General features: G+C 44.4%; 1 protein-coding gene across 1 annotated transcript; it reads right to left on the bottom strand.

Annotated features, from left to right (window-relative positions):
• Positions 1–5,420: 5,420 nt before the first annotated feature.
• Positions 5,421–5,894, bottom strand: LOC133903179 (uncharacterized). Its single transcript, XM_062344510.1, has 2 exons — positions 5,760–5,894; positions 5,421–5,654 (listed from the first exon to the last, which is right to left on the bottom strand). The coding sequence occupies exons 1-2, from the start codon at positions 5,892–5,894 to the stop codon at positions 5,421–5,423; spliced, it is 369 nt and encodes a 122-aa protein (XP_062200494.1).
• Positions 5,895–13,525: the final 7,631 nt, after the last annotated feature.

Below are 13,525 nucleotides of genomic sequence, written 5' to 3'. Positions count from 1 at the left end.
GAACCACTCAACTCATCAAGCATGTCGTGTAGCCTAGGAATAGGGTGACGATACCTTATTGTGATATTATTAATGGCTCTACAATCAACACACATGCGCCATGTACCATCTTTCTTAGGAACCAAAAAAACAGGAACAGCACAAGGACTAAGACTCTCTCGTACGTACCCACGGTCCAAAAGGTCTTGGACTTGTCGCTGAATTTCCTTAGTCTCCTCTGGATTGGTCCTATATGCAGCGCGGTTTGGCAATATCGCTCCCGGGATCAAATCTATTTGGTGCTCTATCCCTCTCAATGGTGGCAGCCCCGGGGGTATCTCAGCTAGAAAGACATCCTTATACTCCTGCAAAAGGTTAGTGACAGCAGCAGGCAAAGAGCTAGGTATATCATCAATTGAAAATAAAACCTCTTTGCATACGAAAGCATAGCACAAAGTATTATTATCTTGAATTTCAGCAAGGTCAGATTTAGTAGCAAGCATAACACCACCCTTTAACTTAATACCTTCGGACCTAGGTGTGTTCTTCTCTTTCTTAGGTGGAAAAATAGATTGAGCTACTTGCTGATTTTCAGATTCCAAAACACATTCTTTCTTTTCTTTTTCAGCTAAACCTTTATCACATTGCACAATTTCAGCAGGCGTCAAAGGAAGCAAAGAGATTTTCTTTCCCTTGTGCATGAGAGAGTATTTATTACTTCTACCATGGTGTGTAGCATCGGTATCAAATTCCCAAGAACATGCTTGCATACGCACTACATCAAAATCAGCATAGTCATGGTAGGAACCAATAGAAAAATGTACTCTCGCAGATTGTGTTACCTTAACCTTACCGCTGTTATTGAACCACTGAATGTAGTATGGATGAGGATGTGCACGTGTTGGCAAGGAAAGATTCTTCACAAGATCGGAGCTCAAGAGGTTGTTGCAACTCCCGCCATCAATTATGGTACGAACACGGGCATCTTTGACAATGAGGAATGTCTGGAATAGATTATGGCGTTGTAGCTGCTCTGCTTGCCCTATTTGAGAACTCAAAACTCGCTTCACAATGAAGGTGCGTGCTGCATAACTCTCCGTGGCAGCGGTACCATTAATCTCCTCCCCCTCACTATCCATGTCATGATTGGCTACAAGATTAGCTTCAAATGCATATTCTTCCTCGACATCACTATGACTAACATATCCACCATCTGTTGTTGCAGAGTATGCTCGCTGGCTTGGGCAATCCTTCATGACGTGGCCAATACCTTGGTAGCGACGGCACACAATGCCCGTTGTACGACCCGTGGTAGCTGCACCTGAAGAAGAGCGTGGCATTGGATCCTGCGAAACAGTAGATTTACTCACCTCATGTGATGGTTGTGGTGCTCCTGCTGAACGCGCCCGAGTGTTAGAGGAGGGGGCAACATATCGTGTAGATGTAGAAGGAAATGTTGTTGCTTGTCCCGGTGGTACTCGTGAAGTAGATGTACTCCCAAAATTGTTCCGCAATTTCTGCACCTGTTGTCGACCCTGCAGTTCTTTTTCTGCCAAGATACCAAAATGGAACCACCTATTGGTAGTATTGTAATCTTTATAATCAACAAGGTCCTGAATTTCACGTCTCAACCCGAAGTAAAAACGAATCATGGTATCCTCATCATCCTCTTGTATACTACAACGAAGCATAGCAATTTGAAACTCTTGATAGTAATCATGCACAGATTTAGAACCTTCATTTAAGCGCTGCAATTTCTTCTTCAATTCACGTGTATAATCAGGAGGAATAAATCTATTGCGCATGGCACGCTTTAGTCTAGGCCATGATTCAGGTTCTAAGCCACTAGAAACTAGATCATTCCACCAAATAATAGCATAATTCGTCAACTCACAAGTGGCTAGTCTAACTCTATGCATTTCAGGAACCATATGAGAACTATACTTTTGATCAACCGTCATTTCCCAATTCAAATAAGCATCAGCATCATATGCACCATCAAAAGGAGGTATTGAAAACTTAATCTTAGAATAAGGATCATCGCGACCGTTGCGATTAACATTATTACCTCCATTACCTTGACGACGTTGTTGTTGGCCACGACGTAATTGTTCAGCATGAGGACGTTGCTCAGCACGCGCATCTTGCCCAACAAAAACCTCACCATCTTCTTGGTCATCATTATTAGTATCATCATCATCATCATCATGTGAATGGTCATCATCCTGTGGTGGCTGTCGCAACTCAAGGTCGTTGACTCGCGTGACGAGGTTAGCAATGCTTGTTCTAATGTCTGTCAATAGCCTAGTATGATCCTGCAAGGCTTTGTTGAGTTCTTCCTTGGACACACAATCCTTAAAATCCGAAGGAGAGCCATCACCTGACATGGTTAGTAGAAAACAAAGGATAACAAATATTATCTCTATCAACTACTAGGTTGTGGAAGGTGGAATCACACACACTCAAGCGTCTTACCACGCTCTTACAAATGTTCTTACCAACACAGCAAGGAGGAACAACCGTGGAAGCGTGGGATGATTGCAAGAGTGAACCTGTTCGGATCAAAGGAGGTGGAGCTTGGAAGGCACAATATGGTAGCAAGGATTAGCAATAACTGTAATTAGATGAGCAAAGCTAAATAAGTGTCCAAAGTATGAATCACAGTTGCTGGTCTATCACGTGTCCCTAGTCCTAGCACAACAGCTGAAACAAAGCTAAAAAGGATGATCAGAGAAAAACACAGCAAATAGCACAATGATCTGGGTGTTCTCTATGTGCTCTTCTTTTTTGTCTTTTAGCACTAGTAGGAATCACGAAATTTTTTTTTCGTATTTTTCTGATATTTTTTTCTGAACTAGGAGCACACAAGCAACAACCACAGAAATTTTCAGCTCAAACAGATGCAAAATGTGGCCTATAGAAAATCAAGCACGTTCTCTGAAAAGCGTGCGGAAACTTCGCGCCTCGAATACTCAATCTTCCGAGCCGAATTTGGGAAAAAAAATTCGGCGGAACCCGGCAAAGCCGGGGAGCAACGGAATCCGTGAAATTTTTTTTTGCCTGATTCCGAGTCCGTACGAGAAAGTTATGGCCGTTTTACTGAACCCCTGTCGAGTTAGGGTTTTTTTTTTCAAGCAACTTTTGCAGAAATTGACCTCTTTAAGGTATTGCAAGCAATAGGATGGCGAGATGAACAAGGATGGCAGCGGTGGCAGGGCAATTGATACAAGGCAGCTCGCGACCTATCTACGGTTTGCGTGGCGGAAAGTAACACAAGGCGGCTCGCGGTGGCAAATCGAGTAATGTGGTGGCTCGACTTGTTGGTGGGGATGGTGGCGATGGGATAGCGGCGTGATCAAAACAGCACGGAGCGTTGACTAAAAACCAAAAACACGACTCTAAAACCAGCAACACGACTCGACCACGGACACAAACTCAACAATGCGCAACTGAAAACAAAAATTGCAAAGGCACAAAGGGTTCTAGGGCAGCGGAAATTGACGGAATTTTTTTGGCTTTTTCTGGACTCTAGGTAATGAAAAACAGACTAATCTAAAGGGGAAAACGAAATTACCTAACGGGCAACCTGAAAATCTGATACCAGTTGATGAGTAATGTTGGCCTAATCTTCCGATAGGTAGCGATAAGTCGGTGGGTGGAGAACTCGATGTTGATGATCCAAAGGCTTCGACCCGAACAGATCGTCTCCCTTGCAATCACTACACCACAGCTCCGATGGTTATCAACCGTGTCGCGCAGTTGACCTCGCCAAGAAGGCTCAATCCCTGCAAGCGTACCGAGAACACAAGCAAGAACGTAGAATATGCAATCTGAAATATTGCGAATTGAATTGAAACACTCGAAGTCGGGGTTCCACAAACACTTGCGGCGGCCTAGTCGGTCCGGAACAAGAGCGAAAATCTCACAACTGTGTGTAGATCAATATCTAAGCAAAACCCAACCCTAATTAGGGCGGCGGCTACTGTATATAAAAGACTAGGGTCGGCCAAGGACCCCTGGACGTGTCACTAATGGACTCCAACACGTTACACGGCCCAACGGCCCAAAAGATGGTGGCGCAGCACCCTGACATATTCTGGATGTCGCCTTGTTTCGACTATTCCTGTTGACTCAGAAAGAATTTTGAAATGGGACTAGTTCCGTTGGAAAGCTTATCTCCTTAGCTTTCCAACCATGTGTAGAACGTCGAAAACGGAGTCCGTATGCGTCCTGGGCGACGATTTTAGTGCAGACTGATCCTGGACTCCGAAACGGACTCGAACTGGATTGGACCTCCACCTTGGCTTGGGCGCCCTTGCTGTTCTTCTCCCGTGTTCCTAAGTAACAATACATCATAATTATTCAGTAGCATCCCATCCTCATCAAAATATAAAGGAACACTAAGGAACGAGCTCACCTCATGATTTAGTTGACATGCACGAGCTCGTGTCAATGGACCTATTGTTGGAGGAATACTCGGTGTGTATGTATCCGAAAGAGTGATGCCCTCATCATGAGGAGGGGACGGCGGGAGGCCTACCTCGATGGATGAGGATGATGATGGCGTAGAGCACGGTGGTGCTAGCTCCTCGGTGTCGGGGTACTTGTCGGGGAGGAGGCGACAGCGATGTGGGCTCCTCAGTGTTGGGGTAGTCGGGGATGAGGTCGCAGGGGAAGATGGCATTGGGGAGAGGGATGGGGACGGCAAGGAGCCGACGGCGGCCTCGGGGACAACCAAGAGAAGGAGGCAAGGAGGAATGGGCGGTGGGCGCACTGGGACTTAAGAAAAATTAGACGCTAGGGTTTCCGGGCCCACTATTTATAAACATATGATTTGTGACGGGTAAATTTACCAACTATCACTAATGTTCGGATCACAGTGATGGGTGAACTTACCACCCGTCACTAATGATCAGGTCACAGTGATGGATGGATTTGCCACCCTGTCATTGGGACTTGTTAATTAGTGACGAGTGGTAAATTAACCCATCAATACTAACCTCTTTACTGATGCGTGACCTTATCACCCATCATGTTTTACCTGTATACTGGCCGCATCCTGATGCGAAGTCAGGATTTGAGAGCCGTCTTCTCTTGCAAATAAGACACATCCAGATACATTCATTCCATAATCACCATTCATTTGAAGATATGCAACCACAAATTACATAATTACATTGTAGGGACATCCAGATACATTAAAATTAAGACTTAACATATTACAAATTTGATGATAAGTAAGTTCATCACTACAAAAGTAGGTCCAGATTACCGAAACAAATACCCATCCAGACTACAAAAGAAGGGTGCTAAATCCAAATTTTTAAATTCAGATTACCACCATAAACCTATGTAAGTAATGAACTACGATTTATCAGTGTCATCGTCGAAGTCAGCACCGGTGATGGCCATCTCCTCCTCCTATTCCTCCTCGTCGTCGGTCATATCAGAGTCGCACATCTCCTCATCCTCCTCCTCCTCCTCCTGTCATCGTAGGTCACATCGGAGTCACCGCCCATCTCCTCATCCTCCTCCTCCTCCTCGCCGGTCATGTCGGAGTCGCCGCCCATCTCCTCCTCCTCCTCGTCATCGTCGTCGTCGGTGTTAGGGTCGCCGCCCATCTCATCAACCTCTTCCTTGCCGTCGTCGGTGTCAGAGTCACTGCATATCTCCACCTCCTCCGCCAAGAGGTGTACGATATCCTCGTCATTGATGATGGCCTACGCCGTTTTCTTGGCTGCGCTGATGAGTTCCGCCTCATGGATGGCGGGAGCGATCACCTCATTGTTGGTAATCACTTTATCCTTCTCATCCTCCTCCTCCTCCTCCACCATCAACAGGTCCCAATTGATGTAGTCATCATTGGGGGCTGGCACCGAGGACGATGACACCACGTCCTTGTTGTTGGCGGCCATACACGGCACTCGATTAGAGGAGCAGGGCGGGGGTGCGGTAGTGTCGAGGAGGATGTGTAAATCGGAGGAATGGGCGACGGGTGTGGTGGGACTTAGGCAAAATTGGAGGCTAGGGTTCTCGGGCCCGCTATTTAGAATCATATCGTTAGTGATGGGTGAACTTACCACCCATCACTAATGTTCGGATAACAATGACGGGTGAATTTACCACCCGTCACTAATGATTTGTCACCACATCACTAGGACTTGTTAATTAATGATGGGTGGTAAATTCACCCATCACTAATGACCTATTTACTGATGTGTGACCTTATCACCCGTCACTAATGACCTCTTTACTGACGCGTGACCTTATCACCCATCACTAATGACATCATCCCTCTAAGGGAGTTACCTGTATACTGGCTGCATCCTGAAGCAAAGTCAGGATTTGGCAGCCTTCTCCTGCAAACATATCACAAATTTGAGGTTACATTGAAATTTAGACTTAACTGAATATCACAAATATCACATATTAGAGGTTACATTGAAATTCAGACTTAACTGATATTACAAATTTGAGGTTACATTGAAATATAGAATGAACTGAATATTAGAAATTAATTTGAGGTTACATTGATTCATGTACTCACCGTTTTCGTGCTTTCTTGACATGGATCCCTTCATTATAGTCGGAACGTTGGTATGGAGTCTTGTCTTCTGTGCAACCTGTGGCATGATTGCAGTAGCAAAAGGGGGGATTTCATCAAATTGATTGTACTCGTCCTCATCAACCACGTTTTCAACTCTGACGATCCGTCTTTTCCCGCTGAGAACCATATGAAGTTTCTTATTTGACTTGTCTAGTGAGTATGAAAGGTTCGTCCTTATATCCGACATGTTTGAGATTTACGCTAGTGAATCCGTACTTGTCTTTCATAACGCCCTTTGTCCCATGTACCCGACAGCACCGAAGCAGGGGTACCTTGAATCCCAAGTAATCCAGTTCCCAGATGGCCTTTATCTGACCATAGTATGTGCTCGTGTGCATGTTGTTATCGTAAGCATCTATACGGACACCGCTGTTCTGGTATGTGCTTTTCTGATCTTGGGCAACCGTGTAAAATGTGTAACCGTTTATATCGTACCCTTGATATGTTGTAATTGTGTATATAGGGTCTGCTACTAGTTTCCTGATCAAATCACTTGTAGGAGTACTCGATTGATTGACTCGATCTCGAAACCAAGTGTTGTACCTTTGCATATGTTGCTTTGCAAGCCAAGCTTTGGTTCGCCCTAGATTCTCTTGAAGAAGCAACTGCTTGTGCTTATCGATATATGGGGACACTTTGCTCATTTGTTGCAACATGAGAAAATGAGCTTGGTCATATGCCTTCGGCTAAGGAGTAATTGCATGTTTCCCCAGAATTCCTTGCCCTATGAGTCTACCCTCGTGGCGAGAATGAGCCACACCAATTGGGTTATCTGGGTCCGTGTAATTAACGCACCACTCCACTACCTCCTCTGTAGAGTAACCTTGCGCGATACACACCTCAGGTAAAGCTCAATTCCTTACATACGACTTGAGAACGCCCATGAATCGCTCATATGGATACATATGATGCAAGAACACAGGGCCTAGAAAATAAATCTCCGTCACAAGGTGAGCTGTGAGATGGACCATTATCGAAAAAGGATGGTACGGAATACATCTCGAGAAGACAAAGAGTCTTGAAGTGTCTTTTTTGTAGCTTGCCTAGCGCTTCCGAATCGAGTACCTTCTGACCAATTGCATTGAAAAAAAAGCATAGGCTCATGATAGCCTCTCGAACACCAATTGGCAACATGTTTCTAATTCCAACCATAATCATATGTGTCAACATCACATGGCAATCTTGAGTTTTCATGCTGGCAACCATTTTCAGCTCTTTCACCGAAACAAGTCTTCTAATGTTGGACGAGTAACCGGAGGGAACTTTCACACCGTGCAAGAACTCGCAAAATTATTTTTTCTCCTTCTTGGATAGGGTGATGCAAGATGGGGGTAGGAATTTCCCTTTATCTGTATCCTTGACATGAAGCTCCGAACTTAAGCCCATTTCTTCAAGGTCAGCTCGTGCGTTTTCATGATATTTTGTTTTCCCCTTCATGTACCGAGGAGAATAACGTAGATATTCTTCTCTACGTGCATGAGGTCAATACAGTGATGAACGCCCAAGTATTTCCAATAATTAAGCTCAGAATTGATTTCTTGATCCACATTCCACTTTTGTCACTCGTGGAGGATCGTTTTTGCTTGCTAAGGACAACATCGATATCCTTAACCTTATCATAGACATCTTGCCCACTGAACTGCCTTGGAGGTGATGATTTATCCCTTGTGCTGTCAAACTAAGACTTTATTTTGTGGTACGAGTGGTTCCTTTGAAGGAAATATCGATGCTGCATGTACATTGTTTTCTTTGACTCGTTCAACAACATACTCTTTGTGTCATCTAAGCATTGGGGGAAAGCTTCACCTTTTCTTTTACTTTTCCTTGACAAGTTACGAAGTATTGGCAGATAATTGATGGTGACAAACAACATGGCATGTAGGGTGAAGTATTCTCGCTTGTACTGATCCCAAACCTTAACACCTTCATACCAGAGTGCTTTAAGATCATCCACCAAAGGCCTCAGGTACACATCGATGTCATTGCAGGTTGCCTCGGACCAGGAATTAAGGTCGATAACATAATGTATTTTTGCTTTTTACAAAACCAAGGTGGAAGGTTGTAGATAGACAGTACAATAGGCCAGGTGCTATGTGAAGTACTCATGTTACAGAATGGATTCATGCCATCTGTGCTCATAGCAAACCTAATATTTCTTAATTCTTCAGCAAACCACCCAAATGTGGAAACAATGATTCGCCACTAAGCTGAATCTGCGGGGTGCCATATCATTGCGACGTTCTTATGACCCTCCTTGTGCCACCGCAAAAATTGGGAATCCTTTTTGTTCTGGAACAAACGCTTCAAGTGGGGAATTATAGGGAAATACAACATCACGTTTCTAGGAGGCCCTTTTCTCTTCTTGCCTTCCTCCACATCGCTACCATCATTTCTACGCTTGTATCGATGGGTTTCACAAATAGGACATTGATCCATGTCTACATACTCTCCACGAAATAGGATACAATCCTTCTTACATGCATGTATTTTTCTACCTCCAATCCCAAAGGACAAATTATCTTCTTCACGTCGTAGACAGTCTTGGGCACTTTGTTCCCCTCTAGTAGCATGTCCTTTAGCAGATGCAACAATATTTTGAAACTCCTATTAGACCAATGATGGGTTGCCTTCAATTGTAGAAGCGTAAGCACCGCAAACAACAGTGTCTATTTCTTGTTACAGCCGGATAAAATGGTGTCTTCAAGTCTCGCACGAGTTCCCTCAATTTGGCAAACTCACCATCACTATACTCGTCGTGCCCCTCAGCATCACGCACCATTTGGTCCACATTCTCTATGAATCTATGTAGTCATTATTGAATCCAAATATGTCTACATCCCTAAGATAATCATCCATATCACCGTCTGGCGGGAGTCCTTGATTCGTACTGCCATCCGGGAGGACTCGATCCAATCCATTTCCTCTTCGTTAAGGCCTTCCTCACTATGTTTCCAAACGTGGTATCTCTCTTTGAATCCATACCTTAACAAGTGATCGTACACATTGTCAGGTTTTGGGAACTTCTTCTCATTCTTGCAATCACAGCGTGGACACCACATTGTCATTTTACCCCAACCTTCCATATCCGCCACCACGACAATCAAGAAAGACTCCACCCCGCTTATGTACTCATTACAAGTACGGCAATCAAGGTACATCCAACTTTGGTCCACCATCTACAAATTGAAAAAAATATTAATTCTAAATAGAAACGACAGAGAAAGTAGAATAAGTATAAAACTTATAGCTCAATTTAACTAAATTAAGTGTGTACGTGTGTTCTAGTGATATTCAAACCAACAATTAACATCCAAGTATGAAACATGTTATCTATGGTGAAGGATCCTAGCTAATTTCTAATGGGAAAAGATAGGTTCTAATCCCATTCGAGGATATGTGGCCCGAGTAGGTTTTCATGCGCTTGTACGTTTCTGGACAAAATTTTGGTAGCACCACCCTGCTGTTTTCCAAATACACATCTTGACAATGAGCCGAGAGGGTGTGTATCTGAAGAACAACAACGAGATGCCACCGAAATTCTCTCTAGAACCATACAAGAGCACAAAAACCTACTACTCGGGTCACATATCCTCGAACTGCCCAAAGTATGTGGATAATTCAAGATCATCTTGTTATAAATATGATGAGTTACCAAGTCATATTTATAATTAAAGACTCCCGAATGGGAAACGTAAGTTACGCATGCATGTACACTAAGGGGAACAATCCACATATATTAAGATCTGGGAGAAGTAGAAAAATTGTTGATTCCAACTCAAACTCTAGAATCCACCATGCATATTCAAGCAAGAGGAGGAGCAGAGGGAGGAGGCAAACCTTAAAGGTCAGGGACAGAAACCAACTTCAAATCACCAAGATTTGATTTTTCCTCAATAGAATTGCTAAAAAAATTGCCCCTTTGCCGAGCTACCGCGGCGGACAGACACTGCCTGGTCGTGCTGCTCGGTGAAGAAAATAATAGTAAACATCACTCATTAGTGATGAGTGTCCTTAGTGACTGGCCTCATCACAACACGTCAGTAATGAGTGGCCCCGGTAGTGAACCTCCAAGGCTACAAACACCCGTCACTAATGATTTCACATTAATGATGGGTGATAAGAACACCCGTCACTAATGACTTCTACAAGAAGAGATCGAATTTCGAATCGGAGGCATGCATGCAAACATAGAGTACTTCGAAAGATCCCATTGAACATAATAGAATAGGGAGTACTTCAAGAACAAAGATATACATCCAGAAACTTGGATTTAACTCAAGTCAGTAATACAATATAGTTATGCATACATTACGTACTTATCCAAATATCCATACATCATTACACTTGAGCATTTGCCTAAGCATGTAACCTCTGATATTTAACATAGTTAAAATCTAGAATATTGTATCCTAGTACTTCATCAACATACATTAGCACATGAATTAGTGCACTCTCTTTCACTTCAAATGGACGAAATGATGCTTTACCATAGACAGTAAACAATGTCTTAATAGCTGATTCATTTCCACTTAAATGAAAATGTAACACCCAAATTTCAATATTTGCTATAATCTAAAATTTTCCTAGAAATTAACTCAGGTGTTAGGTCAATAGGAAATTAATTTCTAAAATTAATTTGGCCTAGGATAATTGTTTGAATGCATTCATGCCGTTGTAGATGCAATAAGGTTTTATTGGGTGGAAAAAGTTTGCAAAATTTCGTTAGATTTAGCCGCTTTAAAACATCATTTGAAATTATGTTGAAAATTCTAATGGAAAAAGTTTTAGAAATTAAGAAATTGCGCTTGGGTGGATTTCTTTCTTCTGGCCCATTTTACCTTCCTCCCCTCCCTCCTTTCCCCTCCCACGTGGGCCAGAATCCCTCTCAGCACCGGCCCAAGCCAGCGCCGAGCCGACAAGCCTCCCACTCCAGCCAGCTCAGCCGACATGTGGAACCGCCGAGCCCGAGCCGAAGCCAGCGCCGAGCCTCGAAGCCGTTGGCTCGCCTTCTTCCTCCTCCTGACGCCCGACGCCGAGCTCTCTTTTGCTGCCATCGTTTCAAATCGAAGCTGCCCCGCGCATTGAATCGCGAAATCAATCGCATGGCCGTGATCCTTCCCCTCCCCACTCTTGAATCCGACCGTTTCCCCTTTGTTTCCCCTTCCCCTTGCATGAAAACCGTAGTTGGAATAAAATTTGGGGCCGCCAGCCAATCCTCTCGAATCCGGCCGCCTCCCTTCCTCTTTCGGCTATTTAAGCCCTCCATCGGCATCGTTGCATCATTCCCCACCCGAACCATCCTTTTTCCCCTCGGTTTGCGCTCGGGTTTAAGCCCTCCACCGAGACCACCATTGTTGATGGTAAGAAGCTCGGCCGCCGCCCATTTCCTCCATGGCCGAGCCTCATTTAACCTTGTTCTTCGCTCAAACAGTTCCGTAGGGTCTTGGTCTTCGTCCCTCGGCGCTTTTTGGAGTGTCTCTCGCGACCAGACTCCACTTCCGCCGAAGACTGAAGCACCGCCGGCCTCCCTCGCTGTCGCCAGCCATCTCCGGTACTCCTCTGCCGCCGTCGAACTCGTGGTGAGATTCCCTTTCTCCCCCTTTCTCTTTTCCACCGCTCACCATTGAGTATCATGGCCGGATGCGCCGTTTGGCGCATCACCGGCGAGCTTGCCACCGTTGCGCCCTCCATTGGAAGCCACCGGCACTGCTGTTTCAAACCCCTGCCATCGGATCTCCGATCTACGGCTCGGATTAGACCGGCCGGGGGGCATACCCCTTCGGTCCACCATGGACCGGTGGACCAGCGTGTCCTCCGTGGTCCACAAGCCCCGTGAACCTTTTCCACGCCTTTTCCTTTTAAGAATTAAATCTGTTTTGCTTTATGACGTCATAAATCCAATTTCTAGTATAAAAACAATTCGGATTTTCTCTGATAATAAGGAAATTTTGCAGAAACACCCCTGGAACTTCAAATAATCATGACTTTTTGTTCGTAGCTCCGATTTAGGTGATTTTCGCGCTCAAACGATCGTAGCGTCGCGTAGAATCTGTTTATAGGGTTTTCATCTAGTTTTAGGAATGTTTGGTGTACTGTTCTTATGTTAGATTGTGTGCTCGTGTAGACGATTCAGTCCAGGAGTTCGGCAACTTTCGAGAGGAAGATTTTGAAGGACGTGTGCAACACTTCGACGAAGGCAAGTGTCTTGACCATGTTGCAAACCCAGTTTTTACATAAAGGGAGTCTTTGTTAAATATGCATGCTGTTTTACAAAAATAGGTAGTATAGCAAATACTAGTGTTAGATATAGATGCTTTATCCATATAAGATCATCATGTTTATGCTTGGCCATGCTTTAGATGAACATGTAGAGTGTAGGTGATGAATCTTGAGTTATAAACTAAAAATTTATATAGAAAGAATATCATGGAAACTGATGTTGTTAAGGGAGTTAACAACAAAGATAATTGGGGTTTTGGGCAAGAAAGGGCTACTTTTTCCAGCATGGTTGGTTGTTTGGTAGTATACCCTTATGGGGTTACTGGAGGTCTTGCCCAGACCATTTTAAGGACCAGTTCGTGGAGCGAACATCCATGGAAAACAGAGCAACCACGAGACCAATATGGTACGGCTTGGCCTAGTAACTAGATGTTCTCCTAGTGTTGTATGAGCCAATCGGATGTGTAGATAAGGAAGGGTTACTTCCCGATTCTACCCGGCACAAGAGGGGGCTTCTGGGGTGGAGGGTTACTCCACTTATGTACGGCGGTGAAACCTCAGTGGGCGAGTGCATACTGGGAGACTCTCTGGAAAAGCCTCGTAGTGATCTCTTGGCGCACACCCCGGCAGTGTGTAAGGTACCATTAGGTGCCAGCAACAGAGAAGATCAGGACTCGTGGGTAAAGTGTACAAACTCTGCAGAGTGTCAAACTGAATATT

This window comes from Phragmites australis, chromosome 21 (assembly GCF_958298935.1).
Source record: "Phragmites australis chromosome 21, lpPhrAust1.1, whole genome shotgun sequence".
NCBI classification, from domain to species: Eukaryota; Viridiplantae; Streptophyta; class Magnoliopsida; order Poales; family Poaceae; genus Phragmites; species Phragmites australis.
The sequence above is the reverse complement of the archived record's forward strand: the minus strand, read 5'-3'. Positions and strand labels throughout refer to the sequence as shown.

Excerpts from the sequence above, each read along its gene's own strand:
- LOC133903179 (XM_062344510.1), bottom strand. The coding sequence starts at position 5,894 with ATGGCCGCCAACAACAAGGACGTGGTGTCATCGTCCTCGGTGCCAGCC. Across the intron at positions 5,655-5,759 it reads AAGTGATTACCAACAATGAG|GTGGAGATATGCAGTGACTC; the intron begins GTGATCGCTCCC and ends TTGGCGGAGGAG.